The sequence below is a fragment of the Mauremys mutica genome, chromosome 1, assembly GCF_020497125.1.
Source record: "Mauremys mutica isolate MM-2020 ecotype Southern chromosome 1, ASM2049712v1, whole genome shotgun sequence".
In the NCBI taxonomy this organism is placed as follows: Eukaryota; Metazoa; Chordata; order Testudines; family Geoemydidae; genus Mauremys; species Mauremys mutica.
The window spans coordinates 88165929-88185844 of record NC_059072.1 but is presented as its reverse complement, the minus strand read 5'-3'; the positions used below and the strand labels follow the sequence as shown (position 1 = coordinate 88185844).

The following is a 19916-nucleotide window of genomic DNA, read 5'->3' as shown; positions in this document are numbered from 1 at the left end:
TATTTTTCCTAATATGTTCCACCATTTCCAGTGTAAACCCCTAGTAGATGTGTGTTACAGGTCCTCCTTTGTGTTGGTGCACAGAGAATATGAGTTGTCACAGCCTCCTCGCTGTGGAGGTTTGACTCTTTAGCTCAAGCTGTATCAGCCATGCTTTTAACTCTGGAGGTCCCTGGTTTGTCCAGCAAGATGGCAGCCATGATCATACCACCCCAGCTCCACCTCGGGTGGCTGTTGGCATTTTAAATGCCAGCAGCACCTGGGTCCGTTGACACGAGCACTCCCACCGTTATTCCCACCAGTGGAGCTGAATTGTTGGTGATTATGGTGGGACACTGTAGGAAGCGGAGGGCTAGATCGCTACAGCTGATCAGACCTGGAATCGTGTTATCAAGGATAAATGCCAGGAATCCACCCACAAACATGCCAGTGGTGAGGAGCACTCGGATCACTTGATCTAGCTGGAGAATTCCTGAAAGAAAAACAAAACCTCAATAAGGGACCCAAAGACACACATTTGACCAACAACAAAATCAATGACAATCTGCCACAAGTCACTCACTCGCCAAGAAGAGACATGCAGCTCAACAGCAGAAAGTACCGTGCTCCCACTTCCAAACCAGGGCATGAGATTTTGCTGTTTTACAATTTAAAATAGCTTCATCCTGCTGATAGTTTCATGTGTATGTTTTTAGTCCATGTTACTAATTTATATAATGGCCAGAGCATACAAGGTGACTTACTAATTCATAAAAAGACACATGTAAGATCTTTGGGGTAGACACATTAACTGCAACAGACACAATGTGTGGGCTAACAGTTCACGGACAAGAAAGGGACTAAAGTCACCCTCTTGTAATTAGCAGGAGGTTCTGGCCCTTTGTTTTTCCAAAGGCAGTATTTTACTGCACGTAGATAGCCACAAGGATGCTCCAAAGACAGAGATTCCAATCAGAATTCAGCCATGATAATAAGCCAGTTCTTCCTCTTACTAATTGCTTCTCACACCGGAACATTCCAAAAGGAATGGGGGCCATTGATTCCTTGCATTGCAAAGTCTGTATTTGTTAACATGTATTCATTTAGCAGTGAGAGATTGCTGCATCTTAAAGATTCCTTACAACAAAAGTGCTACAGCAGCACATCCAGAAGGCAGGACTGCCAGCCACTAGGCAACTTTCATGGGTTTGTACCATGTAACATTTGTAGGCTGCATTTCAGGTGACTTCTCTGTATCAGTATTGACTTTAGTTTCATATTTGGGAGGATGGTCCCAACAAATGAGGATGCTAATTTTTACCTGTTTCTAGCACTTGAGAATTTTTGTTTACCCAGCTGGGAATTGCCAGACCCGCATATATAGAGAATCCAAAGATAAACAGGTTTCTTGAGGAGTTCATGTCCACATACTGTACAGAGAGATTACATGTGTTAATACATACTGCTCAAAACGATCAAAATCTATAAACTGCTTGGACCTGCTGATGAATCCTTGGACCCACATACACATATGCAGTGACAGTTACTAAGGGCAGAATTTCATACACTATTGCAGAAACAGCTGTAGAAATGAAATTAACAAATGTCATCAGAAAAACACTGATATACACAGAGCCATGTCATCATCTGGCATTTATTAGTACTGAATCAGAACTGTAGGGCTGGAAGGGACCTTGGGAAGTCATCAAGTCCAGCCCCCAAGTAAACCTAGACCATCCCTGACAGGCATATGTCTAGCCTGTTAAAACCTCCAGTAATGGGGATTCCATAACCTCCCTTGGTAACCTATTCCAGTGCTTAACCACCCTTAGAGTTAGAAAGTTTTTCCTAATATCTAACCTGAATGTCCCTTGCAGCAGATTAAGCCCATTACTTCTTGTCCTCCCTTCAGTGGACATGGAGAACAATTTATCACTGTCCTCTTTATAACAGCTCTTAACAGATTTGAAGGTTGTTATCAGGGCCCCCCTCAATCTTTGTTCCTCAAGACTAAAGTTGTCCAGTTTTTTGTTTGGGGTTTTTTAGTCTTTCCTCACAGGTCAGGTTTTCTAAACCTTGTATCATTTTTGTTGCTCTCCTCTAGACTCTTTCCAGTTGGTCCACATCTTTCTTAAAGTGTGGACCCCAGAATTGAACACAGTGCTCCAGCTAAGGCCTCACCTGTGCTGAGTAGAGCAGGGCCGTTATCTCCCTTGCCTTTTGTACAACACTCCTGTTACTACAGTGCAGAATGATATTAGACTTTTTAGCAACTACACCACATTGTTGACTCATATTCAATTTGTGATCCACTGTAACCCCCAGACTGTTTTCAGCAGGACTACACTTAGGCAGGTATTCCTCATTTTGTAGCTATCCATTTGATTTTTCCTTCCTAAGTGAAGTATTTTGCATTTGTCTTTATTTAATTTAATCTTGTTGATTTCTGACCAATTCTCCGATTTGTGTAGGTTGTTTTGAACTCTAATCCTGTCCTCCAAAGTGCCAGTAACGCCGCTGTCACCTGCAAGTTTTATAAGCACACTCTCCATTCCATTGTCCAAGTCATTCATGAAAATACTGACTAGTATTGGACCCAGGACTGGCTGCTGTGGGAACCCAGCTAGCATGGGCGCCAACTTATATGGGCTCTTGGAGCTAAAGCCCCAGGAATATTCATAATCAGGGGCTCTGCTCCACCAATATTTGGAAATATTAGATTTTTTCCCCCTCCCCGGAGTTTCCCTGCTTGAATGTAAAGAGAGCACACAGCATGTCTCTCTCTCTCTCTCTCCTTTGCTGCTGCTGCTGCCGGTAGCCTAAGGGCTGCAGCATTAACATAAGAGGAATGTGCTAAGCATTAACATAAGAGGAATGCTAACTGCTGCTGAAGCACTCAGGAGGGGGAGGGGAGGGGAGTGGAGGGGGCCTCCCCTCCCCTCCCCTCCCGCCCTTACCTGGAGGAGACACAAACGGGCCAGGAGACAGACATCATTCACCTTAGCAGCACTTGGGACTTCCGTGAGTGTTTGACCCTATGATTTTTTATTATGTTTGAGTGTTTGACCCTATGATTCCCCCCCTGCCCCAGCCCCAGTCCCAGCCCCCCAGTGAGGCACAGCAGGCTGCACAGGGGAGGCAGGAAGCCACATGTGAAGGCAATGCCCCCTCCCCCAGCACCCACCAACCCACCCGCCACAGGAGGGATGGGAGAGGGAGGCTTCCTAGACCTGAGCAGCTGGGGCTTGGGTGAATTTTATGACACCCTGCTCCCCCACCCCATAGCCAGCCACCACCCTGCCTACCCCACTTCTGCCCCATGCTGGGCAAGGGGCAGCCCCATCCGCCATCCACAGTGAAGTTATGGTGAGGGGCAACATGGAAGGCCACCTGTGCCCCCCCCCAGTACCCATCATAGGGGAGGGGAGTGAGCTTTCTGGACCTGAGAGGGGCTCTAGGAGCATGTGCAGAGTGTGTGTGCCATGGGGGGCAGGAGGGGACCCTCCCCTGGAGCTTGCTGCTGCCAGTGGTGGTGATGGGGAGTCCTCTCTGGCCCTAGCCCTGGGGCAGCCTGTCTGCACCCCAAGTTCCTCATCCTCAGCCCTGCCTCACTCCAAAGCCTGCACCCCCAGCACTGAGCACGCTCCTGCACTGTGAACCCCTTATCCCCAGCCCCACCCCAGAACCCTCGCCTGAGGGGAAAAACATGCAACTTAAATTTGGTGGTCAGTTTGGAGTATCATTGTATTTAGCACAATATTTGATTACTTTACACCCTTCAAAGTATGTAACTGGTCGTATACAGGTGTTTTCTCTGAATACTGTCTGTGTGCCTCAGTTTCCCCAATGCATTTCTTAAGGCTCTAGATGGTGGGATAAGGGGGTGTGATTGTTGTAAAGCCCTAGAGGGCCAGTGTGATGCTGTCTGCACAGAGAATGGCTGACACCCTGTCTCCAGGCAACTGATGGCCTGGGCCACTCTCCTGCAAGGTGCCAACTGAAGGTGTTTGGAGTATCATTGTATTTAGCACAATATTTGATTATTTTACACCCTTCAAAGTATGTAACTGGTCGTATACAGGTGTTTTCTCTGAATACTGTCTGTGTGCCTCAGTTTCCCCAATGCATTTCTTAAGGCTCTAGATGGTGGGATAAGGGGGTGTGATTGTTTTAAAGCCCTAGAGGGCCAGTGTGATGCTGTCTGCACAGAGAATGGCTGACACCCTGTCTCCAGGCAACTGATGGCCTGGGCCACTCTCCTGCAAGGTGCCAACTGAAGGTGTTTGGAGTATCATTGTATTTAGCACAATATTTGATTACTTTACACCCTTCAAAGTATGTAACTGGTCGTATACAGGTGTTTTCTCTGAATACTGTCTGTGTGCCTCAGTTTCCCCAATGCATTTCTTAAGGCTCTAGATGGTGGGATAAGGGGTGTGATTGTTGTAAAGCCCTAGAGGGCCAGTGTGATGCTGTCTGCACAGAGAATGGCTGACACCCTGTCTCCAGGCAACTGATGGCCTGGGCCACTCTCCTGCAAGGTGCCAACTGAAGGTGTTTGGAGTATCATTGTATTTAGCACAATATTTGATTATTTTACACCCTTCAAAGTATGTAACTGGTCGTATACAGGTGTTTTCTCTGAATACTGTCTGTGTGCCTCAGTTTCCCCAATGCATTTCTTAAGGCTCTAGATGGTGGGATAAGGGGGTGTGATTGTTGTAAAGCCCTAGAGGGCCAGTGTGAGGCTGTCTGCACAGAGAATGGCTGACACCCTGTCTCCAGGCAACTGATGGCCTGGGCCACTCTCCTGCAAGGTGCCAACTGAAGGTGTTTGGAGTATCATTGTATTTAGCACAATATTTGATTACTTTACACCCTTCAAAGTATGTAACTGGTCGTATACAGGTGTTTTCTCTGAATACTGTCTGTGTGCCTCAGTTTCCCCAATGCATTTCTTAAGGCTCTAGATGGTGGGATAAGGGGGTGTGATTGTTGTAAAGCCCTAGAGGGCCAGTGTGATGCTGTCTGCACAGAGAATGGCTGACACCCTGTCTCCAGGCAACTGATGGCCTGGGCCACTCTCCTGCAAGGTGCCAACTGAAGGTGTTGGAGAACAAAGAGATCAGGTGGCCTCCTAATGCTTGGAAAAGAGACAAAGGCCAGAGGAGGGAGTGTCAGTGCCTGTGCAGACTTCCGGGAAGCGCATGGTGTGGAAGGGGATGCTGGGATGCTTTGGAACAACTCCATACAAAGCCAGTCAGGACTCTGGGGGAGCCTCCTCTCTGAGCATACTGTCTCCAGGGCAAGAAGCTTACACCTTCCTGGGTCTGACCTCGGAGCATTCAGCATGCCCTTCCACACTGTGCACTTTCCGCAGCGAGTCTGCCCAGGCAGGTCCTGGGGCAACCAGAGGTCCCTGCACCCCAACTCCGCAGTCAGATGTGACTCTCAGCCAGACAGTAAAACAGAAGGTTTATTAGATGACAGGGATACAGTCTAAAACAGAGCTTGTAAGTACAGAAAACAGGACCCCTCAGTCAGGTCCATCTTGGGGGGTGGGGAGCCCAGACCCAAGTTCTGGGCCTCTCCCGATTTCCCCAGCCAGCTCCAAACTTTCACTCCCTCATCTGGCCTTTGTGTCTCTTCCGGACAAGGAGGCCACCTGATCTCTTTGTCCCCAACACCATCTGTTGGCACTTTGCAGGGGAAACTGAGGCACCCACACAGTATTCAGAGAAAACATTAAGAACATTCCCACTTTGTCACAACAGGTGCAACAAAATTTAATACCGTATATTAGGTATTAATAGGCAAGTGCTGCTTCTGACTTTCCACTTTTAATTGACCCTTGTAATCTTGTGGTGCTGACGCATTGTAGCTTCATTTTATATCAGCTTACAGGGTGAGAGCGGGGTGGGGGGGACACCACCATTTTGGGCCCCACCAAAAATTATATGAACCTGCCGCCTATGCCAGCTAGATACATCCTCCCAGGTCAACAGCAAATCATTGCTAGCTATTGTTCGAGTACGGTCTTTCAAGTGGTGGTGCACACACTTTATAGTAGTTTCATCTAGAGCACATTTCCCTAGTTTGCTTATGAGAATGTCATGTGGGACTGTACCAAAAGCCTTACTAGCATCAGGATATATGATTCCAGTGGAACTAATGGAGTTAACCAGAAAAAAAAATAGGTCAAGACAGCAGCAATCCAGTCTTCCCTCCTGCCTACACCAATGTGCTTCAAATCAACCAGTCAGGAAAGACTGCCTCTGGGGTGACAGTAGGGATCAGCAGGTAATGTAACCATGCCACCGTAACTCTGACATCACTCGCCTATTAGCAGTGCTGCAGTCCCACGACAAGTTAACCAGGGGACTCAGTTTCTGGTGACCCCACTACAGTTGAGCCTTCTTCTGGTCCATTCATTGGCCTCTTTGATGAAATTGCCAACATGATGGCTAACTAGTGTGAATTGCAGCAGTGGTTTTTGTGATGAGGCACTTGTCCCAGTAAACAACTGCACTGAATGGGAACCTGACTGCAGACCAAAATTCTCTCTCAAGAGTATTTGGTCTTGTAAATTAAATCCTTTGAGGCCGTTACCTGCAAATTGGAAACTCCCACAGCAGTGATGATTCCAAACATCACAAGGAGCAGTCCTCCAATCAGGGGTGTTGGTATGCTGGCAAACACAGCGCCGATCTTCCCAAACATGCCTATCACAAGCAACACGCAGCCACCAGCAACGATCACCATTCTACTTCCTACCTGTGTCAAGAGGGACAGCACAGAATCACTGTACAAAGTACACAGAACTGGAGGATGGAAGGCTGTAGAGATTGCATAGTCTGACCATGCCCAGATTTACAAATTAGATTAGATCGTTCAATATCAGGTTAAATTCCAGGACTCAAACAGCAGCCTGAGAGGTTTTTTTTTACTGACATAGCAACCTCACAGAATCTGGTACACAAACTGCACAGTAATTGCAGATTTCTAAAGAATACAGTAGCTCCTCACTTAACGCTGTAGTTATGTTCCTGGAAAATGCAACTTTAAGTGAAACAATGTTAAACAAATCCAATTGTCCCATAAGATTTAATGTAAATGCGGGGGGTTAGGTTCCAAGGAAATTTGGGGGGGGGGCAGACAAAAGGCATTATACTGTATACTGTACAGTGGTTGGGAAGTGCCCCTGGCTTACCCCACACAGGCACAGCCCACTGCAGGCAAGGAAGCACCTTTGCAGCAGCAGCGGCAGCTTCCCCGGAGAACAGGCTCGGATTTTGCTGGGAATGCTCCGGGCCCACCTCTTCCTGTCCCCGCTCCACTCCAGGCCCACGTCTTCCCACCCGCACTCCACCTCTTCTCCAGAGCACGCCACATCCCTCCCCCCTCACAAAGTCCTAACCGCCACCAAACAGCTGTTTGGCGGCGCTTAGGACTTTCTGGGAGGGAGGGGAAGGAGCAGAGACACAGCACTTCCCCGCTCATGCCCCTCCCTCCCAGAAAGCCCTAAGCGCTGCCAAACAGCTGTTTGGTGGGGGGGGAAGGACTGAGAGGGAGGGCGAGGAGGCGGAGAAGCGGAACTTGTGCAATGCTCCCTTGTAAAGTCGCTGCTCTTCCACAGAAACTTACAAGCAGGCAGCCAAACAATGTTATAAGGGAGCATTGCACAACTTTAAATGAGCATGTTCCCTAATTGAGCAGGGATGTAACACTGAAACAACGTTAAGTGGGACAACGTTAAATGAGGAGTTACTGTACTGTATAATTAACACAACCTGGACTGAGAACAATCATGGATTTACTTTGTTGCATGAGATCTTTTATCCTGGAAATACCCTACCACCATCAGCCACTTTATCATGTAATAACAGTGAACCGTTACTGTTAGTTCGGGACCGTCCACAAAAAGATAATAAATAAATTACAGTGTTAATGACTTTTGCTGGAGGCTTTGCTATGACACCACTCTAAAAACTCTTAGGGCCAACTGGAACTTATGTTGGAACTGTTTATTTGATTTTTTGAGTCTAGTTTCACATGAGCACAGAGCGATACTTACAAAGTGCTTCCAAACTTGGTGGCCAACTCTCCTCACACTGAAGTTAATGACCAAGTTTCCATTGACTTCCAGAACAGGATCAAGCCTTTGGAGAGCCACGTTTGGATGCTGGTGAGAGTGTCTGTTTTGATCTCTCTCTTTCAATGACAGATTGAGCATTTGTAAAAGAAAACTGGGTAGGTACTTTGGTTTGTCCATATACACCATAACCCAGATATATTAAGTGAGGAAGCAAGATTTCTCTCACTTTTCACTGGATAAAGCCAGGGAGATTTCTAGTCAGGCAATGCACCAAACACTATGATCAAGCACTAAGAGCTTCTCCTCTCACGCATATCTGGCAAAGTATGTGAATAAGAAAGAAAAACAGAAACTGTGGAACAAACTTTAAAGATGTTCAGGAGAAGTGAATAGTTATGTAAATTAAGGGAGAAAGACTACCAAAACACTTGCTGGACCTTCAATTAAAAGTAGCATGTTGCTTCATGGAAAGTTTTAGAGAATCACACTATGATGTGAAATGTTCATGTTTTAGGCAGAGGAATTATATAATCCTTGTTGACATTTTAAAATTAAATGAATCATTTTACTCCTCCCCTGCTAATATGTGAAGAATTTCATGTTTCAGACAAGAGGGTTTTTTGGCTAATGGCGTCAGCAAAACCAGTTTCAGGAACTATTATTGTCCCTTTTCAAACACCTTTTGGCATGTGAGATATTAGTAAATCCATTCTGGGGAGGTGGTGATACGGTGTTTCAAAATAAAGCAATCCATATTTTTGTGTTCAACTTTCAATCTGATTTTTCTGTCCCCTGGTTTTAAGGCCACAGTATTTTTTCCATTTAAAAACAAAAAAACCCAACAAATCTATCTTAGTAAAGGCCCAAATAATTATTTATACTAGATGTGACACTGACAGACCAGCCAAGCCAACCTGTCTATGACCCATAACAACTTAACACGAGGCCTTACAATTGTATTCAAGACAATCCACTTATGTATGAAGAACAGGAGTACTTGTGGCACCTTAGAGACTAACAAATTTATTTCAGCATAAGCTTTCGTGGGCTACAGCTCACTTCTTCGGATGCATAGAATTTGTTAGTTTCTAAGGTGCCACAAGTACTCCTGTTCTTTTTGCGGATACAGGCTAACACGTCTGCTACTCTGAAACCTGTCACTTATGTATGGGTCTCAAAGAAATGTTAATTAGGGTAGCAAGCCCCAACTCATTCACTTCGTATTGATAAGAATCGAAGGGTATTTGTCTGTGTTTACCTGTATCTTGTTAGAAGTATAACAATGTAAGCAATGTTTAACAATGTTAAGTCCCTTTCATGTCTTAATTATATATGTGACTGTGTCCAAGTAACCTTAAGATCAAAGATGTGTAATACTGCAGGAAACTAATATTATCTACATTGTCTTCAGCTTAACTATCAATGCTATAATGAAGTACTGGCTAATTGCCCTATGTGAATGAATGCAACTAGCTTACCTGATTCAATAAAGGAAATTCTTTATTCCTGTTTGCTGATATTGCTTTTACTGAGAAAGGGGGAGGAGGAATTCTCTCCAGAGATTGATAAGCTTAGACCCTGTATGGTTCTATCTTGAATTACAGAGACAAGTTACTTTCTTTTTTATTCTTTAATAAATTCTTTTCTATTAAGGACTTGTTTGGTCTTTCCTTGGGTGGATTCTCAGGGAAAGAGAAGGGGGAGGTATCCCTCTGTAGTTAGATCCCGGTATCTCTCCTAGGAAAAGGGAGGGGGGAGGAAGCAGGGGGAATGGTTTGTTTCTCCTGGGTGTAAGAACTCCATGGATTTGGGGCTCTTGGAATCCCCAAGGATTTTGGGGAAGGACTGTGTCTCAATCCACATTTCCTGATTGAGTGGTGGCAGCTTACTAGATCTAAACTAGGATTTTAGTTTAGAGGGAAACCAAGTCGGGTCCCCATCTTTGAACTCACAAGCTCAAAGTCTGCACCCTCACTTGAAACTGGGGGGTTTCAAAGTGAGGACCCGCATGTCTTCCCCCACCCCAAAATCCTAAGGTAGGTCTCCCTTTTGCTGCCACCACCTCGGTCAATTACGTGGGCCGGGACACCCCTGTTTCCCCCCTGTCTCCCTTCAAAGACACTCCCTGGGAACACAGATCAACTCACAGAGGAGGAACCTTACCCCTCCCCTCTCTTCCCTTTCTCTAGCCTGCTCCGGAGAGAGAGATACCTTGATTCAAACTCCTTGAATCAACTTGCATCCGAAGAAGTGGGTATTCACCCACGAAAGCTCATGCTGCAAAACGTCTGTTAGTCTATAAGGTGCCACAGGATTCTTTGCTGCTTCTACAGAACCATACTAACATGGCTACCCCTCTGATAGCTTACCTGTGTATGCATAGGAAATAGGAGATTGGTTTCAAAGCAAAGAGCTGCATTGTCTATTTTTTCTCAGGGGAAGGCCCTGCTTTGACAATTTCTGTGAGGAGTTGTGTCAGCCTGCTTAGAAGCGCTATAAAGGAAAGCTTTGGGCCAGATCCTTTCATCTGTAGTCTGCTTAAACTTTTAACAGGGAAAGTCGTAAAACAGAGATCTTTCCAATTATTATTTGGAATAGCCTGGAAAATGCATGGAAGGACTCCAACAGACTCTACACCTGGGCTGCTTATTGGACTATAACCCTTTAAATTGATTCCAGAAAGACTATCACAAATCAGTAGCCTCACCATCTCTCCTATGAAACAGACCTAAGGACTGTACACATATTTGTATGTATATTGATCTTTTAACCATTTACAACTCTCTTCTTTCTTTTTCCTTTTATTATTAAGCCTTTAAGTTTTTAGTTACTAAAGGATTGGCATCAGCGTGATTATTGGTAAGATCTGAGACTCATATTGACCTGAGGATAAGTGTCCGGTCCTTTGGGATTGGTGAACCTCAATATTACTTGGCTGTCTAGGTGGGAACCAAGGGCTAGGATGCCTAAAGGGGACTGTGTTTGCCCTCTTGTTTCCCAGTGTGGCACTGCAGAAGCTGTATTGTTACTAGCTTGGTGAATCCAAGTATAGAATAATCTACCAGTTTGAGGAACTGCTGCCTGCCCTCTTTCTTGCAGTCTGCCCTGAGTGGGGCACTCAATCTGGCCCATCCACACACCCCAGTCACACTAGGATTATGGTGAAGCCTAATATGCTTAATACACTTAGGTGACAAATTATACCGTGTATGAAGCTGACACCAAGGTCAAGAATCTACTTCACTGGTGCCATGAGTCTGAGTGCTTGATTCCAAAGCCTGTTAACAGTCTGTTTCAATAGTGTCAGGGAAAGAAAAGGAAGCCCAATTATCTTGCTTAAGTGAATATTTTAATGGGGTGAAAACATATCTAGTTTACTGTTTGTTTGCAAGGTGATTCTAAAGTCTTCATCAAGACTCTGAAATCCTGTTTATGCTTTGCTAGAAGTTATGGCTTGACACTGATGTCTTGTTTCTATATTTATTACTGAAAGATGTATTTCCTGTGAAATGATAAACACATAAAAATCAAAATTCAAAATATGCTTTAAGGGCCAGCTCCAACTCCCACAGAAGTCAATAGAGCTTTTCTACTGACTTCATAAAGATTTGGATCAGTCTCGAAATTCAAGTGGTCCCCAAATTTGTGAAACTGACTAACCTTACAAGAAATGGGATCCCAAAGGAAATTTCTGCCCTAACTCAGAAGGGCTGCTGACATTACTGCACTGAAGCTAGATCATGGTTATGAAGAGAGGGAAAGTGGGCTACTTGATAATATTTTGAGTGCATTTTATACATTTTCAAATATGTATAGACCCCTTGTATACAACGTATACACAAATCACACATTTAATGAATCATTTACCCAATGCATAGGAAACATCCCTGCATTGACCGTCTAGTAACAGTGTACACTGGGTTACAGAGCAGACTGCCTTCCATGCATGTGCCCACATACCAGCTATGCTGAAAGCTACCAGAAGCTGGTATCTGTGGAAATGACGATTCTTCATGGGGTTTATAAAATGTAGTGAAATAAACTAGTTTGTGACTGGCCAACTTCTGCCTCTACTTCCCTTATGCAGCTCCCCTGACAGCATTACATAATTTGTTCATGAATGATTTAAGAGTGGTCACCACCGCCAGAGCTTTCTGATTGGCTGTCAGATGTATCAATCCCATGATATTCTGAATAACTCAGAGCTGACCGCTAAAGTGAAATATATACCCACAAATGAGTTTAAGAATGCAGTGTAGTTATAGCTGTGTCGGTCCAAGGTGACACTTGGAGTACTTTTCCCTGACCTGAAGAAAAGCTCTGTGTAAACTTGAAAGCTTGTCTCTCTCACCAGCAGAAGTTGGTGATTGGTCCAATAAAAGCTATTACCTCACCCACCTTGTCGCTCTATAAGAATGGGAATAAAACCATACAGAAAATAGTGCCAGTTCAAAATGATTAAAAATGCTTAACCTTATGGCTTGACATTTGTAGTTATCAAGAAGTGTGGCACCTTTAATATCCCTGTCATTGCTTAGTTCTAAGCATCATGGAACATGAGCAGTTTTTAAAGACTATATATTGCTTATTTCCATTTTTTCCACAATATTTTTGTTGAATTTGGCTCTCAGGGACAGTCCCAGATTGCCAGCCTCACAGCATGAAGGCTTCTCTTTATCCCCAGAAGGAGTGCAGAGCAGATAATCACCATGTATGCTTCTCATGTACCACCCCAACAACATGCCTCTCCCAAACTGGAGCAAGCCCCACCTCTAGGAATGGAACAATAGCTCAGGTCACGTGACCCATTTGAGCCTTAATCTCCCTGAGAGCCAATTAGAAATGAATGTGGTAGTGGTTTTTGTGATGAGGACATTTGTACTTGAGATGGACTGAGATCACTTCATAGACCCAGCAATAAGACATGTTGTAAATGTGTGCAATATATTTATTAAAACCACAAGTATAGCCACCCTTTGAAAACTATTGCACTTTTCCATACCGGTGACCTAACCCAGCGCTCCATTGCTGTGGGCTGGTGGCACTGCAGTAAATCTTACCCGGGTGATTCCCAGCGCTCCAACATTCTCACTGTAAGAAGTGGTGCCATTCCCTGTTCCCCACGCGCCAGCCAGAAGACAGCCAATTCCCTCAACTCCAATTCCACGGTTGATAGCATGCTTCGGAGGGGGCGGGGCACCAGACAGTCGGGCGCAGGCATAGTAATCGCCTACCGACTCCACCATAGAGGAAATCACTCCAGCTATGATGCCAAATATCCCAGCCAAACTGATTGTTGGAACTCCCCATTGGCCTGCAAATTAAAAAAAAAAAAGAGCGAGTCAGATCACTGGGGCTAGTTTTGCTGTAAAATCCATTCGAGTAAATCACTAGTGATTTTTCTAAGTGTGGGTCTGTGTTTCTAGGCCAGCCCTGCCTGAGCTTTACCATTTGGGTTCCTCAGTGTCCTCATTTTCCACTGTCATTCAAAAGATCCTTAAAAGCAAAAAGGATACACACAAAGCAACACTGGGAAAAACAATGAGAAGGAATAATAAATAATTCGCAACATGCTACTACAACTATACCTGGGTACGGGAACCGGAACCAGGGTGCTTGGGACAGAACATCTCCTTTGATGTCAGTCCGAGCCAGATAGCCATAAACTGCAGCATCCGAGGGGAAGACATTGGTAACAGTGAGTGCAAAACATATCAGCCAAGTAATGGCGAGGCCAAGAAGAACCTAGACAGTCACATAAAGTGCATTCTGATTAATGGCCATCCTATTTCCTTAATAGAAGTACTCTGCCTCCTGGAGCACAGACAGACAAGGCCCCCACTGCATTCTGAAAGCGTATTCTCTTTTTGTTCCCCCATTTGCTTGTTCATTCAATAAGATGAAGGTGACATGGCAGAGTCTCCCCGCCTCCTGCAGGTTTTTGTCTGGTTTAGAAGCTTCACTGGAGCAGTGGCTCTCAACCTTTCCAGACTACTGTAACTGATTTGAATTGCGTACTCCCAAGTTTCACCTCACTTAAAAACTACTTGTTTACAAAATTAGACATAAAAATACAAAAGTGTCCCAGCCACACTATTACTGAAAATTTGCTGACTTTCTCATTTTTACCATCTAATTCTAAAAGAAATCAATTGGAATATAAATATTGTACTTACATTTCAAGTGTATAGTATTTAGAGCAATATAAACAAGTCATTGTCTGTATGAAATTTTAGTTTGTACTGATTTAGCTAGTGCTTTTTATGTAGCCTGTTGTAAAACTAGGCAAATATCTAGGTCCCCTTGGAAGACCTCTGCGAACCCACAGGGATACATTAACCTCAGGTTGAGAACCACTGCACTGGAGAATCCAATTTTCCCTGTTATCCAGAAAGTTTTGTTGGAAGCAGCTGTGAATACTGACAAGTGGCTACTAGTCAGGCTTACCATCACCACCTTGGAACAGACTCCCAGAATCCTTAGCTACACTGCAGTGCATTACATCATTACTCAGACTTGGTAAAAACATCAGTCTTGTGAGCACAGTCATGGCAATGAACTGCTGCTGACCATTGTTTTAGAAAGAAATAGAAGTGCCCTTGGTTTGTGGTACAGACCAGTCGGGGTCATCAGTTACTGGTAAGGGCCAGTGTCCACAGTCTGGTGACCAGATATCTTGAGTCAAGAAGTAGGAAGCACCTATTTTCACTGTGCATGGTTGCAAAGATGGCCCTATCTTTGGGCACTTACACGACCAGGATAAAAACACCTGCTCTTTGGGGGTTTCTACCACAAAAATGAGTTTCTAACAGACTAAACCAAATGCAAAACATAGTAGGAGACAAACTGTGAAGCTCTTACTCCCAATGGGGAGCAGTTACTCACCCAAGTAATCTCACTGACTCCAGTGGAAGTGAATGGGAATAGGATTGTTTGGGTGTCTAAACTGAACATGATTTAGTCCACGTCTCATAAAAGTGGATCATCTGGTCACCCAAGTCCAAAAATGATAACTCACGGGGAAGATCTGGAAGAGGTAGACCTTAGAGAAGTGGCACTTCTTGGATCCTTGGTAAGATGGCAGTGGCACAGGCACATTTTTCAGGTACTGAGAGAACAGAACTATGAAGAAAATGGCCCTGGAATGAGACAAGAAAAAGAGAGAGATTATCTGGGCAAAAGAACAACTGCCTCGTTTGCTTTATCACACTCGGAGGACCCAACTTTCAGAAGTTCTGAGCATCTTCAGCTCCAACTGATTTCAAAGCACTTCTGACAATAAGGCTCTAAGCCAGTGGTCCCCAACCTTTTTGTCTGGCGGGTGCCAGATGAAGGACCATGGCAGCGGTTGAACATCTGCTGAAATGATGCCGAAATTCAGCGGCGGCGACACCTCTGGATGACGTCGCTTGTCAGCGGCAAGCGGCGTCATCCAGAGGCATCGCTGTCGAAATGCCACCGAATTTCGGCGGCATTTTGGCGGATGCTCGATCGCCAGCCAGGTCGCGGGCGCATTTAGATGCCCCCACGGGCAATGGGTTGGGGACCCCTGCTCTAAGCGCATGTCTGCACTGGTGCTCAAACTGCGTAAATCCCAGCTCAAGAAGACACTGAGCCATTTGAGCGAGCACATTAAAAACAGACATGTAGTGCTGCAGTGGTGTGAGCAGTGGGAGAGGCTAGCTGCCTGAATACATACCTAGGATCTCAGACAGGACCGTACATGAGGTGGCTAGCTCCTCCCACTGCTGCACCACCATGACTACACTTCTATTTTTAGCATGGATATGTCACCTTGAGATGTAAATTATACCATCCACCCCACTGTGGACATACTCTTAGTGTCATCGGAAGACACATACCCAAGTTGAGATTGAAATGAGCCTTTGGTTATATTTTAAATATGGTTTTGTTGCGGGTTTTTTTTCAATTCTGATTTTTTTGGCCTCAAAAACCAGCCAAACATAATTACAGACAATGAACCACCGAGTATGACACATCTGCCAGAAGCTTAAATGTGATGTTGAATAGAATAGAGGCAGAATAGAGAGATCAGTTATGTCCAGGCAGGCTGTATAGGAAATTATTCTTGGGTGCCACTATTTTCACTATTAGTTTCATGATTTAAAGTTTATTCCGTGTCAATCTTTTTTAAATGGCAAAGTGAACCCATATGGAAAGGAGAAAAGGATCAGTCAAGACAGAAATTTCAGGCTTTCAATTTCCCACCACAGGCAGATATGGCCCAGTTCTGACATCACATCCAGATGGTCTAATAATACCTGTGCAAATTCTTGTTTTGAAAGAAACACAAGAATGAAAACCAAGTGTCCGTAGGCTCTACCTGGTTATCGTTTTTCTTCAGCGAGTGAATTTAGTTTGATTTCCCATTTTTAGGTCTGTATTTGTGACTGAATGGGGTCTGCCCATTTATAGATGTTTTCTGCAGTGTGACCTGCACGGCTGGATTTATGCAGCTAATTCTCCAATGGGACAAACAACCTTGTAGGCCAAAGCTTTCCCAATTAGATGAGAATGAACAAACAAAGATATTTATCAAACAGGTGCTGAGCAGATGGGATATGCTGGTAGACAGATGAAGACATTCTGTTACGGTGTGTTAGTTAAACCTGTGAAGAGCCATGCAGTTTTTTATACCCAAATTTAATGTATGTAAAATGAAGGGATGATTCCAGATAGGAATCAGTGGGGAGTCATAACATTACCTGGCCCCAGCAGTAGCACCTCCTGCAGTTGAATGATTGAGGTGCTATTAGGACCTGCAGCTGTGATGCAGCAGCATCAAATGCTGGTCTGGGAAGGGAATAGCCAAAGGGTCAGTAGTTCAAGCTGCGGCAGGGCTCAGATGATGGTGGAAGGGGAGGCAGTTGAGACAAGCTGTTGGAGAAGGAGAAAAATCTAGCCACTGAGTTAGCAGATGAACTGGAGCTTGGTAGGAGGTGAGGTGATAAAATAAGAGAACAAAAGAATAGAAGTAGGGGACTTGGAAATGAGAAGAAGGAAAACTAGGAGAGGTTTCTCAAGTCGGTAGAAGCAGAAAACAATTGAACTGGATAAGCGAGCGACACTATTCGAAATGGGAAGTAGTGGGAAATAAAATCTACAGCCGTACTGGAGAGAGCGACTCAAGGGAAAGAACTGAAAGGAAATATAATGGGTGGAACAGGGAATTGATCAGAAGCTGTGTTAGATTAAAAAGATCCTGAAAACAGTACACGAGAAGCCGACCCGCAAAGGACCTAAAGTAAATGAACAGAGAGAAGGACTGTTTGAACATCTATTGAAGGAACACAGGTCAAAGGCACCTACTGGACAAGTGAGGGCCACTAGGTGAAGAAACCCCTCTTGCGGAAAAACTCAGCGAAGAGAGGGACAGCCCCAGGAACATCGAATCTAAGGAGCACTTCAAGCCAAAGAGACGCAAAGGATAGGACAGCAGGAGTGGAGCTGGACTTAGAACCAAGGAGAGGATAAGTTGATTCTTTGTCGAAATGACACAGTATATTAAGTAATTTCCTTTGTTCTTGGTAATAACAATGCATTTGTTATTAACTGCACAAAGGAAGAGTAGCGTTTACAAGCTTGCAAAGCTTAATGTGTTGGTAACTTATAGTTTATTAATATAAGTCAGTACTCAGTAATATTCTATATTATTTATGCTTCTGCTATAATCTTTGTGTTTTCCCTTATAAAGTTCTAAAAATTCAAAATTCTCTCTTTTGTCTTGGTTTGCCTCCACACAGTTGGCATTGCCTAGTTTAGCTGCGTCACTGCAATAAATGTAATAATGTTCTAAGCCAGGCATAGGCAACCTTTCAGAAGTGGTGTGCCAAGTTCACTGTAATTTAAGGTTTCGCATGCCGGTAATACATTTTAATGTTTTTAGAAGGTCTCACTCTATAAATCTATATTATATACATAAACTATTGTTGCATGTAAAGTAAATAAGGTTTTTAAAATATTTAAGAAGCTTCATTTAAAATAAAATTAAAATGCAGATCTTATCAGTTTAGTGTGATCTTTGCCCTCGCTTTTCCTTGCTGAGTTTTCCAATGTGGGCTTCAGCAGGGGGTGACTGAAGAGCGCTGGGTCGAGGCCAGGAGCAGAGCCCTGGGCTGGCTGCCAGTACCCCAGGCTGGCAGTGGGCTGAGCGGGGCCGGCGGCCAGAACCCCTGACCAGCAGTGGGATGAGCCGCTCAGCCCACCGCTGGCTCCGCTCAGTCCATTGCTGGTCCGGGGTTCCAGCAGGGGTGACAGTAACTTAAATTTCTTACAGGTACTGTCATATTGCAACCCCCCTTGGGGGGAGGAGCTCAGGGGCTGGGGATGTATGGATGTGGGGGGGAGCACTCAGGGCAGGGGGTTGGGGTGCAGGGGGCTCAGGGCAGGAGATGGGGATGTGGATGATGCGGGAGTCAGGGCTGGGAGCATGGGGGGGTGCAGGAGTCAGAGTTGGGTGGCATGAGGGGCTCAGGGCAGGGGGTTGGGGTGTGTGTATAGGGGGGAAGTCCTGGGGGGGGGCTTGCGGCTGGCTTGGGACAGTCCTGGCTGCAGCCAGGTTACCTGGATGGTGGACGGGTCCCTGCCCCACGCTGTTCCTGTTCCTGCCAAGGGAGCTGTGGGCCAGCTGTGTGGGGGCACTGCATCTGCAGGCAAATAGGAGGCAGTGCTCCCTTCCCCTTCCCCTTCTCCCCAAGGGGCCACAGCTGTGCACGCCGCAGGGCCGGCATGTGCCTGTAGTGCCCTGGTATCCAGCCAGAGTGGCGAGAGAGGGGCAGCAGGACAGGCTGGGACGCGGACACCTCCACTGCACCTCCCGCCGGCCCCTTTCCCTTGCCTGACTGCCTGCTGCTTAGGCTGGTGCACGGGGCCGCCAGCGCAAGCCTGCCAGAGGGTTCCGGCAGCCAGCAGGATCCCAGTTGGGAGCGCGCCCTGCGCCGTGCCTCCAGCCGCACCGGAGTGCCCCAGCATTGGCCGGCTCCGAGCGTGCACGCTCTGCCTTACTTTCACTTCTAGGTTCCGGCTGCCGGCCCCTTGCCAGCCGGGGTCCTGGCAGCCAGGACCCTGGCTGGCAAGGGGCCGGCACCGGAACCTCAGAGCAGCGGCGGCTGAGTGGGGCCGGCGGCCAGGACCCCAGAACAGCAGCCGGCTCAGCGGTTCAGCCCGCTGCCGGTCTGGAGTTCCGTCTGCCGGCTCCTGACAGCCGGGGTTCCAACTGCTGGCCCCACTCAGCCCACTGCCGGTCCGGGATTCCATCCATCCAGGCCAGCAGCGGGCTGAGCGAGACCGGCAGACGGGACCCTGGGCTGGCAGCAGGCTGAGGTTCCAGTCTGGGGTTCCGGCCGCCAGCTCCTGCCAGCTGGGGTCTCAGCTGCCGGCTCCGCTCAGCCTGCTATCGGCCTGGGGTTCCCTTCACCCAGGCCAGCAGTGGGCTGAGCAGGGCAGGCGGCCAGGACCTCAGCATGCCATTAAAAATCAGCTCACGTGCCACCATTGGCACACGTGCCGTAGGTTGCCGACCCCTGTTCTAAGAACTATGAAGTGCACGGATGTAATGAGATGAAGAGGTTTTCTAAGAGATAAACTGTGTAGCTAAAACACTGAAGATAAGGAAGATATTTAAAGCACATACAGGAACCGCTGTACTTGTTACCATATAAAAATATGCCACGACACAGTCAGAGCATTGAATAACTGGTTAGACATGAAAAGCTCTCACAGACACTGGTTTCTTTTCCCCCAATTTCTAAAGCTACAGAACCCAGCATATCTGCCCTTTTGTTCATGGACTTCTTTTGTGCACTTGAACCAATGAAGATTG

At 46.0% G+C, this 19916-nt stretch overlaps 1 protein-coding gene across 1 annotated transcript in view; it reads right to left on the bottom strand.

The window, feature by feature from the left end:
- LOC123343831 (solute carrier family 23 member 1-like) overlaps positions 1-19916 on the bottom strand; it is a 64054-nt gene that overhangs the window by 4282 nt on the left and 39856 nt on the right. The window contains exons 6-11 of the mRNA XM_044979267.1: positions 15093-15213; positions 13663-13819; positions 13135-13388; positions 6589-6753; positions 1301-1409; positions 377-472 (exon numbers count right to left, since the gene is read on the bottom strand). Of these exons, the coding sequence (XP_044835202.1) occupies positions 377-472; positions 1301-1409; positions 6589-6753; positions 13135-13388; positions 13663-13819; positions 15093-15213 (902 nt within the window). The remainder of the gene's footprint in view (positions 1-376; positions 473-1300; positions 1410-6588; positions 6754-13134; positions 13389-13662; positions 13820-15092; positions 15214-19916) is intronic.